We start from the raw sequence: 19,853 nt of genomic DNA on the forward strand, positions 1-19,853 counted from the left end.
CTGAAGGTTGTGGGTGAAAGGGCAGCAGAGAGGGGGGACAAGGCAAGGGCCCACTTTCATCTTCCACACGGGGAGGAGTGGGCAAGACAGCAGCATTTCCCTTCAGAGACCTTTGAGAACCTGCAGGTATTAGAGGCCAGGCCCATGCAGACCCCAGTGACACAAGTGGGTAGGAATGAGCAGGGCTGTTGGGTGCCCCTGGGGACAGACTCCAATTGTTATTCACCTTTATTTACAACTCACCGGGAACTAAGGGCAGAGTGGAGGAAAGAGCAGGAAAGAACAGCCTGAAAAAGAGTAAGAGGAGAGATCCTGGAAGTGGTTGAACCTTGAAGACAGTATCACATGGGAAGCAAAAAGTGCAGCCCAGCTGAGAAGATCTTGGGGGTGCTGGTGGGTGAGAGGCTGGACATGTCCCAGCCATGTGTGTGTTGGCACCCAGAACCCCTCTGTGTGCTGGGCTGATCCCCAGTGTGGGCAGCAGGTGAGGGGGGGTTCTGCCCCTCTATCCCACTCAGGTGAGACCCCCCCTGCAGAGTTGCCTCCAGCTCTGGAATCCCCAGCACAAGAAAGACATGGAGCTGTTGAAGCACATCTGCTACTCCTTTAGCACCTCCCACAGGGAGAGGCCTCACCTGGGCTGCTGGCTCACCTGCAATAGCCCATCCCACCCGGAGGAGAGTGGGAGAGGACCTTTCTGCAGGGACTGGAGTTTAAATACCACGAGGCTGGTGCTTAGCAAGGGGCAACCCCCACAGCTGCTCCAGCTGCCAGGACCAGTGTGCCCAGGTAGCCAAGAGGGCCAATGGATCCTGGCCTGGCTCAGGAACAGGGTGGCAGCAGGAGCAGGGCAGTGATTCTGCCCCTGGACTCAGCACTGGTGAGGCCACCCCTGGAGTGCTGTGTCCAGCTCTGGGCCCTCAGCTCAGGAAGGACATGGAGGGGCTGGAGCAGGGCCAGGGAAGAGCAGCGAGGCTGGGGAAGGGACTGGAGCACAAGTGCTGTGAGGAGAGGCTGAGGGAGCTGGGGGGGCTCAGCCTGGAGAAGAAGAGGCTCAGGGGAGACCTCCTCACTCTCTGCAACTCCCTGACAGGAGGGGGGAGCCAGGTGGGGGTTGGGCTCTTCTCCCAGGAACCAGCAGTAGGACAAGAGGGCACAGTCTCTGCCAGGGGAGGTTTAGTTTGGATATTAGGAAGCAATTTTTTCCAGAGAGAGTGCTCAGGCATTGGAATGGGCTGCCCAGAGAGGGGGTGGATTCTCCATCCCTGGAGGTGTTGAAGGTGAGACTGGATGTGGCATCAGTGCCACGGTCTGGGAACCACGGCGGGGTTGGATCAAGGGTTGGACTTGATGATCTCAGAGGTCCTTTTCAACCTGGTTGATTCCATCATTCTGTGACCAGTGGGGCAGCTCTTCTCCCCTACACTCTGCTGGGAGCTGTGCTTCCAACATCTCCCTGCAGTGCTACCCACCTCTGTGCTCTGCTGAATCTGTCCCTCACACCAGCTCCTTCCCTGGACAGAAGATTCCCTGCAGGTGTAGGACATCAACAACAGAGTCAGCTGCAGCTCAGGCCATCAGTGCCTAAACCCTTCTCTGCTGGGCAGTGCAAAGGAAGTAGAAGAGCCAAGGAGCAGTGAAACACTGACCTGCCAAATGACCACCAGCCCCCACCTCTGGCTGGAGAACAGGTCTGATGGAGCACTCAGGATGATCCATGATTACCTGCACTGCTCAAAGGTTCCCTTAAAAGCAGAGGCTTTGCAAACCTCAGTTTTTTGTTCCCCAGATGAAGAAGCTTGGTCAAAGTACCAGAGACTCGGCACAGGCAGGGCAAGGACAACCATGTTTCCTGTATCACTGCCCAGTGCTCTGGTCTCCAAGCCAACCTTTGCCTCAGTCCCTCAATTCCAACCAGCTGCTTTTCCACAGCTTGGACTAACCAGCTCCCAAGCCTGGGCAGGCACAAACACACACCAGGGAATGTGAGGAACACACATCACATTTATACCAGGAACAGGAACACGGACAAATGAGATGGGAACAGAACATTCCTACAAGACACCACTTGAATTTATGTTTATTTTATATATATATTTATATATATATACCTTTGTATAGATTAAACTGGGGGGATTTTATCATATACATTTTTTTGGTCTAATACATGAGAAACAGGGACAGGAACATAGCAAATATAAATCAGTACATTCCTTGAGTGAACTCCTTGCCACACCGAGACTGAAAAATTGCATGCAATGGGGAGACAGAGAGAAGGGAAATCAATTTTATTAGAAAAAAAAAAAAGAAACAAGACAATCCAGGTACAACTGTCAACGGAGGAGTAGCACTATAGATGGCAAACCTGTATAAATTATAAGTAAATTCCACTCTGACATCTACTATGCTTTAAAGTGCAATGAAGCCTGATTTATTTACCTACAGAAATACAGGAAAGATTCCCCCCCTCTCCCCATTCCAATCTATCCCTAAAAAAAAAACAACAACAAAACAACCAACCAACCAAACCCAAACAAACAAACCAATAAAATTAACCTAAAGGATATACATTATCCACAGTCCTACAGAGACGCCTACAATCTACTCAGTAGCACCAAGAATCTGATATGGGTGTAATCAAAATCAATTAAAACTCGGGAGCAATGGTGACATCTGTCTGCTGCTTGTGCAGCCCTCCTGCCCGCTGTGGGTGTCTCGGGGGAGGCTCTCCCTGTGCTGGGTGAGGGTGGCAGTGCCCACACCCGCTCTGGCAGCAGCTCCCACGCGCCACACGCACACACAGCACAGCGAGAGCAGTGTGGGGGACAGGGGGGGACGGGGGAGGCGGGGGGGGACACAGGGGGGACACAGGGGGACACGGGGGGACACGGGGGGACACGGGGGGACACGGGAAGCCGAGGCCCCGCGTGGGGTCAGCGCAGGCGGGTGTGGAGGGAGCAGGACTGACCTACACGGAGGGGAAGGGAAGGGTTGTGCGAGTCCAACACACGCCACGAGCCTCTTTGGTGACAGGGTGATGGGGAGGGGAGGGGAGGGAGGAAGGGGGTCAGCACAGCCCCCCTCTGGTGAGCCTCTGGCTGCGTTGTCCTCCGAGGCCGGGGGCCTCTGCGCCACAGTTCATCTGTCTCCACATGCCACCCCTCAGCAGCCCTCAGAAGCCAAAGGTCTCCTGGGAAGCGTAGACCATGTAGAGGAAGCCATCCTCGTCCTTCTCCTGCTCATAGATCTCCGAGATGGGGGTGGACACGCTGACCATGCTGTGCTGGTTCACCAGCAGGAAGAACGCCTGGGTGGGATTCAGCTGCAAGCGGCGCCTGTGGGGGCAAGGGCAGGAGGGGCAGGGTCAGCCCACCCGGGGCAGGGGCCCTGACAGGCAGTTCCACCTCCCCAGCAACGCTGTTCACCTGGGGCCAGGCCTGCACAGCCAGGACCTCCTCAGGACCTCCTCTCACCACCCAGGACGTGGTATCTTTGAGTCCAGCTAAGCAGCTCGGGGCTCCAAGGCCTCCTGACTCAGGAACTCACAAAGCCCCCTTCTGCAAGTGCTGCTGGCAAGGGCAAAACAGAGGGGACTCCTCCCTCTGAGCTGAAGGATAAAATGAGGGGACTGAAGCCCCCCTCATCAGCTCTTGATTGTCCCTATGAGGGAGTGGTCACAGACCTCCAGCAGGTGCTAAGAACCTGCCCCCCTCAGTCCCCCAACAGTCTGTACCACACACAAGGATGCTGTGGCTGCCAAATCCCCATCCCTGCCCTCAGCAGCTGCCTCTGCCCCACCCTCACCCCAGCACCCCGTGCTGGGTGACCTGTGGGTGAGGAGAGGTTCACAACACACCAGCTGAGGCCACCCCACTCACCGGATTATTTTGACCAATTCACTCATGTTGACATGGTCTGGGACAAGGAACTTGGTCTTGTCCAGCACTGGCAGCTGTTTCTCCCCTTTGTAACGTTCAATGATGACCTGGGGAGAAAGGCAGGGGTAGAATTAGTCATGTTTATAGTGCCCCCCAAACACTGGCCTCAAGGCCAAACACAAATCCAACACCACTTTCAGACTGACCAAACCCACAGGTTTTGCTGGCTCGAGCTGCAGAACTGAGCTCACGGTGCACAGTTTTCTTCCCCTTTCCTTCCTGCTGCCATTCAGCATCACTCTGCCTGCTCAGGAGCAGCTGCAGACACTCCTAAACAAGCAGTTTTTAGAAATCCCATTGAAGCCACCCAGGGCATTCCTTCAGCAAGGGGGGGTTTGGATTTCATCAGTCCCACTCCTTGTGTTAACACTCAGACACACTGACTCCAAGAAGGATCAGAAAGCAGGGCCACTCCTCCCATGTGCCACCCCAACTGCAGGAGCTTCCCAGGCACTCCTGCACAGAATCACCCCAGGGACAGCCCAGCCTGTCCTCCCCTGTGAGAGTTCCTGCCCGGGAAAGCTCTTACCACCCTACATTCTGAAATGGCTGAACAATGATTGCTCTTCCATTTTCCTGCTATTATAAATAATGATTTTCTTCTGTTAAGCCTTTTGCTGCTTAACAGCTACAACTGCTGTTCCAAACCAGCCTGGAAAGGTACCATTTGTAGTCTGAGAATAAGGTGGAAGGCAGTTAAAACAGGTAAATTAATTTAGTAGGTAAAATTAAAATGAGTAAAGAACTTACACAGCTTAATCCATTCCTGCTGCAGAAATGCTCTGATTCTCACATCTCTCAAGTACACAGCTATTTTCTGCACAGAGAGACACTTGGATACTCATCAGCCCATCACCCTCTCCCACTTGAGACTGAACATTATTTTTCTCTATAAGGCAAGGAATTCCCATAATTTATTTTCCAAGGTCCTTTCCAAATTTACAAGTGAAATTTGTACTTCAAACTGCCAATGGCTGCGGGCAGCAGAGGGATGGAGCAGCACGCAGAGAGGAGGATCCCCAGGAGATGGCTCTGCGGAGCCAGAAGGACCAGGGAGCCTCTGGGAACACCGACTTCCCTTTCCCCTGAGCCTTTGTTGCCACCCCACCCTCTGGCAGCAGCAGCAATGGAACTCCTGCCAGCCTATCCCAAAGCCAGAGCTGACACTCCAGCAGGGACCCTGCGGGGTCACCAGTGAGCTGGGAATGTCTGAGGAGCCCCTCAGGGCTGATCTCAGGGCCCACCAGGATGGGCCAAGCCCCTCTGCAGGCAGTGCCTGGATGAGGGAGGGGTGCCAGGGCCTTGCTGAGAGCTCTGCACCGAAAACCCTCTGCAGAGCCCCCCCTGAGGAAGCTCAGCCCAGGGGAACCCAGGGAGCCGAGGGCCAGACAAGCAGCAGGTGAAGGTCCCTGGGGAACAGCAGGGACACCTCCTTCAGCCCTTGGCAGGACGGGCAGTGACTAAAGAACTTGAGCCTTACATGGACAAGGCAGTGCTCTGGCTGTGGGGAGAGGAGTGGTCTCGAGGGGCTGGACACTCACACCAGCCACGGACAGGGATGCTGCTGTGGCCACTGAGAAACACAGAGGCAGCTCTGGGACCTTCAGTTTGCACAAAAGAACAGCTCTAGAGCAGCTGTCTGTGCATCCACCTCTACCTGCAGAGGGGGCCCTGTACACCTGGGTGATGCCTCATTTCTCATATGAGCAGGAGCAGATGTCTCTCATTACCAGCCAGTTCCATCCCAAAAAAAAAGCCTCTTGTCTAATCCAAAAATGGGCTGGGAAGGATGTCCTGGCTGTTAGAGCAGCAGCTGCCTTGTGCCCTGAGCACACACAGAGCCTCTCATGGAGAACAGCTCCAAGAGTTTCTGTTCCCAGAACATGAGCTGCTATTTGGGTAACCCAGCTATGGGAACAGGTGGCCAATGGACAAAACGTTCTTGTCTTGCTCTGGAGGGAAAAACATGATCAGATGCTAATGTTACATCCCTCTGGCCACAGGGTGTGTGTGCACAGCCATCTTCCATCCCAGATCCTCTTCCAGGAGAGGGGCTTCCTCAGCATGGGACACCTGCTCTTGCACAGGGAACCCATCACAGATCTCTCTGCAGAAATCACACAGGTGGGCACAGGTGGGAAGTGGAAAGGCTTAGGGCAGAGCCTGGGTCCTGGTCCCACCACAGGAGGGGTTTGGGCAGCATTTACAGACACAGCCCTTGTTCTGGGGCTGGTCTGGAGAGGTGGAAAGGGATTTTGCTAGGGAATGGGGCCAGATGTGGCAGCCTGACAGAGGCAAAGTCCAACCAGCAGCGAGGCTGAGAATGTGTTCCCAGCAGGCACAGGCACAAATGTGTGTATGAACACACTCCCTGATATCTGTGGCCAGGCAGAGGCTGACACAGACACACAGAGCACTCACCCGAGCACAGGCAGCACAAGTCTCACCCTGTGCCACTCCAGCTGTGGGAGCAGGGTGCAGGTCCTCTAGTGGGAACAGACACAGTAACCCCCCTCAGTCCAAAAAGTGCTCTGGTGTTGACCCATCAGGAGTTGCATCAGCCCTGGATGCTGAGTCTGCAGCTCCCCAGAACAGCCCTCCAGGAACCCAGAGAAAGTTGTCCCTTGCTCTGAGTCCATAATTCAGGTTTCCAACCACCACTGTTCCAGGACAGGGCAATATCTGGGATCCCTCCACCTGCCACTGCCTTTCTGTGCTCTTCTGTGGGTGCTCAGATGAACCAGAGCCCAAACGCCCCCCCAGCCCTCCCTACCAGCACGAGGGGTGGCCCTGTCCCCTCTGCAGCTGTACAGCCCATCACCAACCAGCCTGGCTGAATTAACCATTGCAGGGCTTTGGGAAATGGTTTGCTCCAGTTACTGCCCAGCATAAGCTGTTCCCCAGGGATTTCAGACTCTCTGAGGGTTCAGTGGGCTCCAGAAAGAACCCTGGGGCTGACAGCAGGCAGGGGCAATGGGTGGGCACAGGCCCCATGCCCTCTAACAGGGCAGCAGATGGTTTCTAAAACATCTGCTGAGGCTGTGGATGGGGGTCCCATCGAGAAGGTTGGAAGTTCTCTGCCTGCTCTGACTGCCTGAGCAGGAACCACCCTGTGAGGGGCAGCCAGAGATTCCTTCCCAGCAGAGCTGGGCTCGAGCAGCACCTCAGTGCCAACACAACCACCTCACCTTCTCAGCAAGAGCTGCACGTGCCTGTGGTCAGGACTTTGCACCATGGAAGCACAGCCAGCTCTGGGAAATGTAGGGACAACAAAGGAGCCCCTGACACGAGGTGGACAGGGAACCACTGGGGAGCCCCTGGCTCCTGCCTGTCTCCAAATCACCTGTGCCAGTGGGGTGTCCTGGCATGTGATTTCTCTTCAAACACAAGCAGACAACTCCACGCCTCAGGCAGGGTCCAGGTTGTCTCTGGTGGGCTCAGACAGACACACCACAGCCCTCTCCCCACACCCATGTACATGTGGCACAGCCCCTTCCTCAGTCTCCTCTGGAAGTACACTCATGGAAACAGGAGAGACATGCCCTTCCCTGGGCACACAGCCAGGCCATGCACTCTGCAAATCCTCCTGGCCCCCTGTCAAAGCAAAAGGGACTCACCCAAGGGCCCTGAGTGGAAACTGGAGATGCAGGAGGGCAGCAGGTGCCTTGCTGTGATTTCTGCCAGCACTAAGGGTGTGTGTGACCTGGCCCATCATCAATCTCCCCAACTCCCCCAGGCTGTGGGCTCAAACCCTCCTGCTAATTCCAAGGGCCTCTCCAGGGAAGCCAGTGACTTGGCAAACACAGCTCCTGCCTTTCAGAGATGACCACAACCTTCCCACAGCCAGTTTGCCCGCCCTGTGCTGCTCAGACCCACAGCAGTGCCCACACCAGGCTCCCTCCTGCACAAGGCTCTGATCACTGCCCAGCACTGACACCTGTGCACAGTCACCTGCAGGAATTCTGCCTCAGGAAACAGGAGAGACAGCACCAAACTGCTGTTGGGGTCTAACTGTGGCCAGGCCTTTAGAGACACCAGTGACAAGAACACGGCTGGACCCCCCAAGGCCTTCAACAGCCTTCTCACCCCTGATTCTTTTTAGTGCTCCAGCTAAACGTGTCCTGTGCTCTCCTGCCGTGTCCCTCAGCCCAGGAGAGCAGAGCAGCTGAGGGATGAGCCTCAGCCCCCAGTGCTGGCACTCAGGGCACTGAACGAGGGGCAGAGTGGAGAGCTCAGGTCTCTGCCACGGCCAAACCTCTGCACACAGAGCTCCCCTCACAAACACACCAGTGCCGGGTCCTGAGGACACAGAAACCTCCTCCTGGGGCACGTGGTGCTGACCCCAGCACAAAGAGCACTCCAGCCATGGGAGCTCTCCTACCACGTCCCAATAAAGCCACCAAGCTGTGCCTGTGGATGCAGAGCTCTGGCTCCTTTGGTCCATTCCTCAGGCAACACACATTTGTGTACAGTCACTTGATATATGCAAGTGACTGCATTTTTTGAACAACTTATTTCTAGCCTGGCCTTCCTGCCAGAGCCTGAAGGCACTGCATTTAGCTCTGGCATAGCCCTGGAGATACACAGAGCCAGTCTAATGGCATTGAAAGTGTGTTAAAAGCAGAGATCAATCAATGTGTTGATGAGCTGGTGTATTGGTACCCAGTGTGCTGCCAGGGGCAGGCCCTGCCCTGCTGAGCTGGCAACACGTGGACACCACAGTGATGGTGAGGGAGAAGGAAGAGAAAGAATTCTTTTGGCTGAAAGACACTGTGCTAAAATCAAAGTAAGAGTGAGGCAGGAGTGGACTAGGATGGGTCAGGAGCAGTTTGAGACATTCAGCCTTGAAGGCCAAATACTGAGAGACAGTCTGCAATTTTAAGATAAGGTTTATGTTCATCTAACACTTGGGAGGGAGCTGAACTAGGAATGCATCCTGATTTTTTGGTCATACATGCTATGGTATCGCAAATAGTAACTTCAGCAAGCCCCAATTTCATGGAATCATGGAATTCTTTGTGTTGGAAGGGACCTTAAAGGCTGTCTAGTTCCAACCCCCCCTCTAGGGGCAGGGACACCCTAGGCCAGGTTGCTCCAAGCCCCATCCAGCCTGGCCTTGAAAACTTCCAAAGAATGGGGCATTCCTCTAGGTTCTCCACCTTCTCAGGAAGAGAAGCAAATACTCAGGTAGAATCTCAAAAGCACACTCACAGCCAGAGAGCAACACGGTGCATCAGGTGTGACATGGGCAGGAAGGTCACGGGGTCTCACCTGGGCACATCAACAACAGGTGCTGGGAAAGCACAGAAGGGGTATGAATGGTCCTGACAGAGCCTCTGTGTTTTCAACAAGCAAAGATCATCTCACACACCTTTCTCTGGGCAGAGAGAAATCTTTACCAGGTCATCCAGAAGTCAAGAAGCTACTACAACCCAAAAAAAGGACATTTCAGAGTTTTCTCCTGCTGCACTAGCTTGGAAATAGTTTTGAGAGCAAATCAGTCCCCTGCCTCTAGGGCAGACATGAGGCTTTAGGGGCAGCCTGCACTTTGCACTGTGCAGAACGTGTCTGCTGTGGAGCAGCTGGCACACCCAAGGCACTGGAGGCTCATGGAGACCATCCTCTGTTGATTCCAGGGAGCAAAGTTTTGTGAGCCCCATGGAGGCCACCCAGCAGCACAGAGGAGTCCTGAGAACAAAGTCTACCACAGCCCAGTGAGAAGAGTCACTTACCGGGATTTTGTTTGGATGCTGCTCTCGGATCTGCTGAACTTCCTTACAACGATCCGCTGGAGGGAGAGCAAAGAAACGGGGTTAGAGACACCTGGGTGTGGGAGCTCAGGCAGAGCTGAGGCACCCACCCTGCAAACCACACACTGACACACGGGGACACTGCCCAAGGAATGCAAGGTCTGCTCACCAGGCCTTTTCTGGGCATGGTCAGCCTGATGTCAGCTCCAGTGACCAACCCTTTACTGCTTCCTACTGCCCCAACCAACCCCTCCAGGATGGGACGCACCGCCCTGCCTGGTAAACCTGGGCAGCACACCTGGAAACCAGCAAAATGAAAGGAGACCATGAGGATAACAAAACTAACCTAAATCCACCAGCAGCACAGCTTTGGGGTCTGAGCTCGGCAAGTCCAGGCTCTTTGTGTCTCCTGGATGCTCTCCCCAAGGAGATGATTCTCCAACTGGGGCTGGGTTTTAGCCATTTCCTTCTGCCTGTTGTGCACTTCCAAGCACTGTCTGGCACAGAGCCTGGTTTCACAAGAGATACACCTTGCCAAGAACTCCTTCACTAGCACAGATCTACAGAGCAGCTACAACAGCTGTTGGCCTGACAAAAGGTATTTCTAGACCTGGATACAGGAAGAAAACCTTAAGCAAGGAGATGACCAACGTACTAAAAGACTTCCTGCAGTTGTTCTCACACTTTCTAACCCATTTGCTCCCAGAGTTCATGTTTACTGACACGCAAAACAGGCAGCACACAAAGCTTGCACACTCTTCCAGCTTACAGGAGAATTCTCATGCCCCTCACTGCTTTAGCAGAGGGTTCTCTGCTTTCCACAAGCCAAAGCAGCACAAAGAAGCAGTGCCAGAGCCAGGTATAGCTCTGTGTGTGCTCCTCCTGGGACACCACACACCTACACTCCTCCTGGCATTACCTCCTCTGGGAAGTGCTTCACAGCCTCCAGCAGCCCACCTGAAGAGCCCAGGGGAAGCAGTTTGTGGATCACGGTGGGTGAGCCGGGGGTGAGGGTCAGTGACTCAGCACTGACTGGAAAAGTGAGATCTGGGTATCAGAGGATCCACCATCGGATCATCCTGCCACACACACCAGCTGCAGCCCAGCTCCTCTTCCCAGCTTACACAGCCCCCATTCCTCATGACCCACCAGGATCATGGAGGGCAGGATAAGCACCTGTGTTTGAGTGTTTTCTCCCCAGAAACGCCGAGCATTTCTCCTCTGAGCACTCAATAAATCCTTATTGTTTATACATTGAATTTGGCTAGAAACAACTTTAGGAAGAGACTGGAGTTTCTTTAGAGGCCACGAGGCCACAAAATCACCAAACCACAAATGCTTTGAGCACCATTTCTGCCTCCTCTGTGGGGAAAATATCCCTCTGCTAGGAATGGCTAGACCTTTTATTCTGCAGGACTCCAAGTCAAGCAACACAGAGAGCAAGATTATTTGGATTTCATGAAATATTCAGGCATATTTGTTCTGGAGTTTATGACTGAAGATGCAGCTCCTCATGGTTCCTTTTCACCCAATCCAGTGCACCAGGGATCCAGAGTTATCCTTGTGACACAGACAGTTTTCCCCCGAGGTCCCAGTCAGCAGGGAGTCACAGACATCAGCACCACACGTGATGCTGGTACAGGGACACCTCTTTGGGAATGCTGAAGGACACAGTGACAGCAGCACCCAGCACCCAACCCAGCACCCAGATGGAGCAGAAGCACCTGCCCCTCTCTGCAGTGCCCCCCTCCCACGTGTCCACTGTGGACAGGCTGCAGCAGGATGGAGCATCCCAAAGGCTGGAGATCCAGAGCATGACTAGACAAAACCTACCAGCATAGGAACTTCAGGCACTTTGACTGCAGCCAACTCAGACTTCTGGGTGTTAACAGAGCCTGCACAGCTGTGTCCCCCTGGTTGGCCAGTTTTCCCAGCTTTAGTATCCACCTTATCCTGCTTCTCTCTGCATCCTGTCAGATGGCCATGTGCATGAACTCCCTAGATCTCGTGCACTGTCCTGCAGGGTCACAGAACTGTTTGCACAAGAAGCCCCAGTGATGCAGGCAATGGTGAGAATGGTCTGAGAAGGAGTTTGTTATCATGGCTAGTAAATGTAGAGAATCTCAGAGCATCCAGCTAGCCCAGGATGCACCTGCCAAAGGGCAGCCACACACCAGACACCCCTTCCTGCTCCCTGGAAGCACCACCAACTCCAGCACAAGGAGATGGCACAGGCCATCACCACCTTCACTTCCACAGAGATGCCCCCTGCTCATCACACTGATAAAGATGCCACACAGAGAGTAAAACAGTCCATCCTCAATCCAGCTGCCCATCAGTGCCTCAGGATCCCACCCCAGCCCTTTGTCCCCCGAGGAGAGCAGACCAGGTGCCTTGGGCAGAGGCTGCTGCTGCAGGATGCTCCTTCCAGATCTTGCTGACTCCACACTCAGCAGGAATCAAGGGCATGAGCCACCAGTGACAGAGCTCTCAGCTACCCTCAAGTCTGCTGGACCGCAGTGGCAGCTCCCTCTCCCACCCTTTAAAACCTGCCATGTGCCCAGGACCTGATCCCTTTGGCCAGCAGGGTCCAGGGCATTTGGAGCCTTCCTGAGCCCAGGGGACTGATCTGCAGGTTACCAACAGTGCAATGACAGCAGGTGCAGCTTTACTCCAGGGGCTGCTGGATCCCTCCAGCAGGTCCATGTGACTGCAACTACAAGCACCTCAAGCCCTGCACTTCCTCTGCCCTGGAAATGCCCATTTCAGAAACTTCATTCAGGAAGGCAGTCGGGAGCAGCCCCACCCAAGGTGTTCAGGTGCCTCAACACACCGGCTGAAGTTTCTGGGACACCTGGAGCTCTGCTAAGGAGCACATTCAGTCCCATCCTTGCCTTGGATAGTCAAGGAAACAGGCTTGGGAGTCAGCAGAAGCTGCATCAAACCCTGCACGAGGGTAATTTCTGTGTGCACAAGAATTCAGGCAGAAGAGATCTCCAGCAAGAAATAGGTGATGGTCCCCCACACCCTCCTCAGCCGGGGCTGGGAGCGAGAGGTTGATCCTGTGACTCATCAAAGCATCAACATCACACAGCAGGAACAGCTATAAATACCACCCTTATTTTAGTGTATTTACAGTAAATCTAAGTCAGAGCAATAAAGGGAAAACACTTAAAGGGCACTTGAGGGAGACACGTCTGGAGGTGCCAGCCCAGCCCCTGAGCTCCTTCTCGTGTGGACAGGTATGATCCCCCACCCTGGCACTCAGTGTTTGCACAGTCACATTTCACACACAACAGGCCTGATTTTACAAGCCTTGCTCTCCTCCTGCAGCTCCCCCAAACCAAAGCTGCGACTTTCTCAACACAAGGTTGAGACTTTCCCCTTTCCTGCAGCACCTGGCGCAGTTAATCCTCAGCTGATGTGCAAAACTAATCAGAACTGTTCACACAACCCTGTCCCTATCCACATTCTTCTCCTGTGGTCCCTCCTCCCTGAGGGGAAGGAGAGCATCACACCTGAGTGCAGCAGCTCAGGGGCTCCACTGCAGGGGCTCCAGGCAGCTGCTGTTCCAAGGAGCTGAGCACAGAGCCATGACCTGCACGCAGAGGGAAGAGCCCCATCCCTGCTCCAGGGGTGGGCACTGCACACCTGCCACGAGGGAAGCCAGACTTCTCCCCAGTGCTGGGATGTCAGAGCTCAGGACGGCAGCAAGATAAACCCACACACTTTCATTGGTTATTCCCAGGGAAAATTCTCTGCTAGAGCCTATGGAAAGACAGGAGTATTTTTGTAGCATTGCATACACCAGGAAATTGCCTATTTCTCCTCCAACTGCTGTTTCAACTGTTAAGTACCAACAGCAAAGCCTGCAAATTGCCCAAAACACCAGAATCTTGGCTGTTTTCTTGACTGAGGTCCTTCCCAAGCTGTTCTCCCAAAGATGCAGGCACGCCGCGTGCGTATCCCATGGCAATGCAGGATGAGATCATCACAGCAGCTGAGGAGAACAGTGGAAAATTTCAAGCCTCACTTTGCAAACATTAACCTTTTTTATCAGCAGTGCCCAGGAACCCTGGCCACGGGAGCCAGGTCCCTGCTGTGCTGGGCACTGTGCAGACACAGGATGAAAGGACAGTCCTGGATGCAAAAGAGCCTCAGCAGGCAGAAGATCCAGATGGTGGGACAGAAGGAAAACACGCAGCGAGCTCTCCAGCAGCGCCCTTGCGTAAGGGGCACAGTTCTTCAGGGGACACCAGACCAACACTGGTCAGGCACTGGTGCTGCCCCAGGGCAGCAGAGGGACTGCAGGAGCAGCAGGAATGCTGTTAGGAAAACACCATTAAGAAAAGACACCACCTGGAAATGTCATCAACGTGCTGCCAGGTCAACAGCTCCTGAGCTGAGCAAGGGCTGTGTGTGGAGAGCAAAGCAGAGACCAGCAATGCAGCCATGAGCCTCTCCCTGTGTCCCAGGGCTCCAGGTGTGCTGCCAGTGGCATGGAGGGAGTGTGCAGATATCCCTGGCACCTGCAGCAGGCTGTGGCCTTCTCTCTGCCATCCACACAAACACTCTGCCTGGGGCTGGATCTGCCAAAAATGAACATGTTTCTTCAAAAAGCTGCTGTGGTCAGTCCCAGGGCAGAGGGCTGCTATAGAACACAGATCTTTCCCCGAGAGATTTTCTGCAAGGAGAGGTGGAATTGGATGGTTTGAAATCAGGATATGTGTGGGATGAGCTGGCAAGCACTGAAGACACAGGCCAGTCACGCAGGTCATTCCAGATGTACATCACTCACTGTTTCTGTAGTATCACATCACCCTAAGGCCAGACACCTCTAACCACCAGGAAACACCCTCGTGCCTGTGTCATGGCTCACCCAGCACTTGACCTGACCTGGCCCAGTGCTCCTCCTCAGGCCAGTGGTGCTGCAGGAGCAGCAAGAGGAGATTCCCACATCCAGGAAGGGAGGGCAGAATGTGCAAGGCTGACCATGTCCTGGACATCTGTCCTCCCCACCAAAAAAGGCTGTCTGTCCTAGGCTATGTGGGACAGCAGCACTGCAGAGACCTGACAGTGATTCTGATTGTTGAGTTTATTTAATTCTCCTGTCTGCAAAGCTGGGGGCTCTGGACAGGATGAATGACTGGGGACCAAACCTACACTGCACTGAATCTAAAGGCTTTGAATGGACAGAAAACGTGTCTCATCACTGCACAGGTGGAGCCTGATGCTCCACTGCCCTCAGAAGGTATTGCCAGCATGGAAGTGGATGCTCTGTCTCCATGACTATCCATCCCATTGCTCCAGCTGTGCTGCCAGATATGCCGTGTCTGGGAGGATTTCTGAACACCAGGCTCCTGGGGCCCTGTGACTGCAGAAGGATCTCAGCAGCCTTCTTCATTTGCATAAGTTCCCAATATTCCTGGCTCCACAGTAGAGCTTGAAAATGGATTTTAAAACACAAAGAAGAAACACCTTCATATTTTTTAGCAGTTTCAAAATGTAATGGATATGATTTCGAGCCTGGCTCCAGGAATTTGCATCTGGCAAATCCATGGTAAGGACTCATCTCATGACCAAGCAGAGCCACACAACAACTGTGAACTCCAAATTCCTGTCAAGACACTTGTCCTCTGGTTGCACAGCACCACTGCACTGACAAGACAAGAGGGAATGGCATTAAACTGCCAGAGGGCAGGGTTAGATGGGATATTAGGAAGAAATTCTCCCCTGTGAAGGTGGGGAGGCCCTGGCACAGGTTGCCCAGAGAAGCTGTGGCTGCCCCATTCCTGGGAGTGCCCTAGGCCATGCTGGACAGGGCTTGGAGCAACCTGGGCTATGGAAAGTGTCCCTGCCCATGGCAGGGGGTGGAACGAGATGGGCTTTAAGGTCCCTTCCAGCCCAAACCATTCTGGGATTCCATGTGCAGGATGAGCAGTGGACCTCCATCATCCAAAAAGCTTAAAACTCACTGCATCCCCTGAGCATGGGGGGCAAACACCTTCTGTGCCACCTCAGGATGTCAAACAGAGTATTTACATCAGAGTTCCAGGTAAGCAACTGGCTTTTTGCTCAACATTGAATCACAGTTTCACTGTTCTTGGAAAAAGAGCAGCAAGTTCCTTCTGCACAAGCCCTCAGGAGGCTGCTCTGCAAGGGTTCCCTCCACCTGCACAACCTTCACAACCATAAGCCTCCAAGACAGCAGGAATGCACTCAGATTTCTCAGAACTACTCAGGACGCTTCAAATTGCTCAGACAAAGGCCAGGCACTCCTGCCAGGGCTGTATTTTGGTGCAGCCCACCAGGCACGTGCAAGCACCGAGGGCCTTTGCCCTGCCCGGGTCGCTGCTATTTGTGCACAAACAAGCCTGGACACGCAGGGCTCCAGGGCCTCTCTGGGCAGCTGCGCCGGACACGGGAGTCTGGAATTTATCCCTTCATTTCCTCTATAGCCTATTTCCAAACCACCTTCTGAGCACAAAAGGCAGCAAACAACTGCATGAGCACAGAGCTGGAGGTGTTTAGAGCTGCAGGCCGACCTCAGAACGCCACACGAGCAGGGTGGACACACCGAGAGACCTCCCAAGTGACTCTCCTGACCGTGATGCCCACTGGGGCTGACCACAGAAGGAACACCAAAGCCAAGGGACATGACTTATCCATGGCTCATGCCTCCTCGATGGCAGAGCCTCCCAGCCTGACAGCTCCTGGATTCACCAGTCTCCACCCTGCTGGCTCAGGGGGAGAGCTGAAGTTTTTGTAGTGAAGAAAGTATTAAGTAACGAACAAAACACACACAGGTTTTATTGTTCCTGGCTGCCAGTCAGGACCTTGTGTTACGTAAAAGAATAATAATAATAAATAAAAAAATCAAAATTTGTGGCCTACATGTCTGGCTGGCATTTGTTCTGGAAGCTTGTTCAGTTCCTCTTGCAGCAGTATTTTCTTCAGCGCTGATAATTAACCCCACATCCAGTCATGTCACAGAACGTCCTCGGTAATTAATCCAAGACACAGGCAGCTGAGCAGCAGCTCCCACCAGCAGCCTCCTCTCAAGGAATCCCGGCTCTCAAAGCACAACTGCCAGTGCATGGACACTCTGAGGGCCAGCTCAGGACCAAGGAGGGCTCACTGAGCAACCTCACACCAAGTTCCACATGCTTTTCCAAGCCAACACCAAGATGAACTGTTGTGGATGGTGTGAGAAGCAGACAATTCATCCACTGCTGGTCCCTCCATGGGAACAGGCACGGCTGGCTCACACGGGATGAATCCCCAGGGACTTCAACATTTCACTGTTCCCCGGAGCCACGGGGAATTCAGCTCCACACCCACCGCTGCCTTTCCTCTGGAGGAGTGGTTTCCCAGAACTAAAGGCACATCTCCCAGAGGATGGGACCTGGGATGGGGAATATGCAGTGCAGAGAGGCTGAGGTCAAACCCCGGTGTTTGTCACCAGGCCAGGGGCTCCAGCTGCCCCCCCATGTGTGCTCCTGCCTCTGTGCCAGCGGGACACTGGGGCACGGGGCCGAGCTGCTCCTGGTTCTGCTGACAGTCCAGCACCCAGGCCCATGGCCGTGACCACGCTGGTTGTGTGTGCACTGAGCACACAGCTGGCAGCCTGATCCAAACCCCCACTTCAGGAGCAGTGGGACAACGCTCCCGAGGACTCTTTTCAGGAAGTGCAGCGGTGTCAGGCAGCCGCCCGCTCCTGCTGCTGCCAGGACACCCTGTTCCTCTGACACAGGCCATGGCTTTGTTCTGGGAATTGTTTTGGACTCCTCCAGTGGATCTGAATATGCCTCAGCGTCTGCAGCACACGGATGCAGAGGGTACTGTCAGATTTTACCCCCAAGGACACTCTGCTGCAGACCTTACAAGGACCAGCTCTCAGAGCTCCAATCCCACCACTGGCAGCACCTCAGCTCACAGGAGGGGTCAGTGCTCCGTGCCCTCCACACTCCTTGGATCAAACCCCGGCCACTTCCCAGCCAGTCCCCTTTTCAAGTCCATAAGGAATGAATAGAAAACAGGAAATTTCTCTCAGGAGAGACCCAAGGGCAAAGCAGATGAACAAGCAGGAGAAATTAACAGAAAAACAAATCGCAAAAATACAAGAATGGGGAAAACCAGCATTGAAGAAAGCAGAATCTTCAGTGAGGGGTGGCAGACCAAGAGCTAAGGAAACCACTTGCCATGAAACCGGAGCCTGGGTGCCTTCTGTAAACAGCCATATCCCTGACTCTGCCGTTTCTGGCTTTTTGGAACTGTTCCACTTCTGTAAAGTTTCGAAGCCTTAAAAATTAAGCCATTCTGAGGGCACAGAGTCGCTGGTGATGTTTTCCACCAGCCCCTCCAACTGCATTGTAAACAATCGCTTCCTGCTCCTGTTGTGTAATGATTCAAAGACAAAAACAAGCCGTATTTACTTTCTCCAACAGAGCAATTACAGCCCTGACCCAAAGCAACTGCGGGGGCTGCCAGGCCTCCTCCTCCTCCTCCTCCTGGCTCAGCTCTGCAGCCCAGTCAGCTGAGAGAGCAAAAGGGCAGAGGAAAGTACAGAGAAACAAGGAGCACTTGCAGTTGCAGGCACCAAACTCCCTCACCCCCCTCCGTCCCTCCGGGGCTATTTTAATCCTGCTTTCTTTCAACTACTCTGAGCCTTGGATTTTGTTTTCTTTCTGGCTCACAGAGTCTGAGTGATCCACAAAGGCAAACCAGACTCCTCCTGACCATAATAAGCTGATTCTCACCAGTTTAGCAGTAGGTAGTTACGAAGGGGCTGATTTAGGATTTCACTGCTTTTAATATGTGGTTTAGGAGAACACAGCAGGGTCCCAGTGAGCACCCGGGGCACCCAGGCTTCGTCTGGTTCTTGTTTGTGCGTGTTCCCTTGGCAGGGGAGGGCTGGGTAAGCATTCAAGGCCGGAAGGGCTGTGCCAAGAAAATACCAAATATTTACAGTTTCCAAGAGAGCAGCGAGGGTCTGGATCAGCAGTTTTCAGCAGGAAGAAAGCTCCAATTTTAAAACTCACGTAGGGAACACGCCCTCACCTGCGTTTGGGCAGTAACTGGCACAACACGAGGCTTTGTTCGGCACGAAAACACCGATTTCGGCGTTACACAGACAGCAAAGCTCAACTGATGCCCCCCAGGGCTGTGACCTGCCAGGAACACGGAGCCCTCCCCGCGCCAGCTGGCAAAGGGCAACAGCAACAGCGGCCGATGTTCCGTCTGACCCCACTGTGGGGTCTGGCGATGAAATCTGGGACTTTCTACGGTCACCTCCCCACCTTCTGAGCCTGCCCACCGCGCCCCTCCGACAAAGGGCTGGGCACGGGGCGATCACTGACCCCTCTGGGTCCCGAGGGCCAGCGGAGAGGGCGCTCGGAACCACCAACCAGCCCACCGCGGGGCGGGACGGGGCGCGGGGACGGCGATTTTGGGGGGGGGGGTCGCTGTTGCTCTGACAGCCGGGAGCGACACCCCGACACGGCCCTCCCGACCGCCACCGGGGGCGACCCCCCGACATCCCCCTCCCGACCCACCGGGAGCGACACCCCGACACGGCCCTCCCGACCCACCGGGGGGATCCCGCCCTGCGGGCTCCGCGGCCGCTCGCGGTGCCCTCCCGGGACAGGAGGGGACACGGGGGTGGCGCGGGGACCCCCGACACGGCCGGGCTCTGCCCCGGGGATGAAGTGACATCAGCGCGCGGCGGCTGCTGCGGCCCCGCCGCCCCTCCGGGCACCGCCCGCGGCCGGGGGGCAGCGCGGGGGGGGCGCGGGGCAGACCCGCTGATCCCCCGGCCGTCCGTCCGTCCGTCCATCCATCCGCCATCCCTCCCCGCCTCCCCTGCGGGCGCGGGCCCCTCACCGAAGGCGCGGCGCTGTTTGAAGGGCCGGTCCGAGGGCATCGCGGCGGCACCGGCACGGCCGCTCCGCTGCCTGCGCTGCGCCGCCTGACGTCACCGCCGCACGCCCGGGGGGCGGGGCCTCGCCCGCCAGCGGCCCCGCCCATCGCCCCGCCCACCGCCCGCCCCGCGGGGCTGCCCCTGCAGGGACCCGGGCTGGGAATGCCGTGGGAATGCCGTGGGAATGCCGTGGGAATCGTGGGATCGCGGGGCTGGGTTGGGTTGGAAGGGGCGACACTGACCTGG

The 19,853-nt window shown here is 54.9% G+C and overlaps 1 protein-coding gene across 1 annotated transcript; it reads right to left on the bottom strand.

Annotated features, from left to right (window-relative positions):
• Nucleotides 1-2,273: 2,273 nt before the first annotated feature.
• Nucleotides 2,274-19,693, bottom strand: MAP1LC3A (microtubule associated protein 1 light chain 3 alpha). The gene is made up of 4 exons (XM_051803382.1): nt 19,571-19,693; nt 9,671-9,726; nt 3,879-3,985; nt 2,274-3,335 (listed from the first exon to the last, which is right to left on the bottom strand). The coding sequence occupies exons 1-4, from the start codon at nt 19,608-19,610 to the stop codon at nt 3,173-3,175; spliced, it is 366 nt and encodes a 121-aa protein (XP_051659342.1). The 5' UTR covers nt 19,611-19,693; the 3' UTR covers nt 2,274-3,172.
• Between the last annotated feature and the right edge of the window lie 160 nt (nt 19,694-19,853).

Source organism: Manacus candei, unplaced genomic scaffold (genome assembly GCF_025592945.1).
Source record: "Manacus candei isolate 608988 ecotype Guabito, Panama unplaced genomic scaffold, ASM2559294v1 h1tg000057l, whole genome shotgun sequence".
NCBI lineage: Eukaryota > Metazoa > Chordata > Aves > Passeriformes > Pipridae > Manacus > Manacus candei.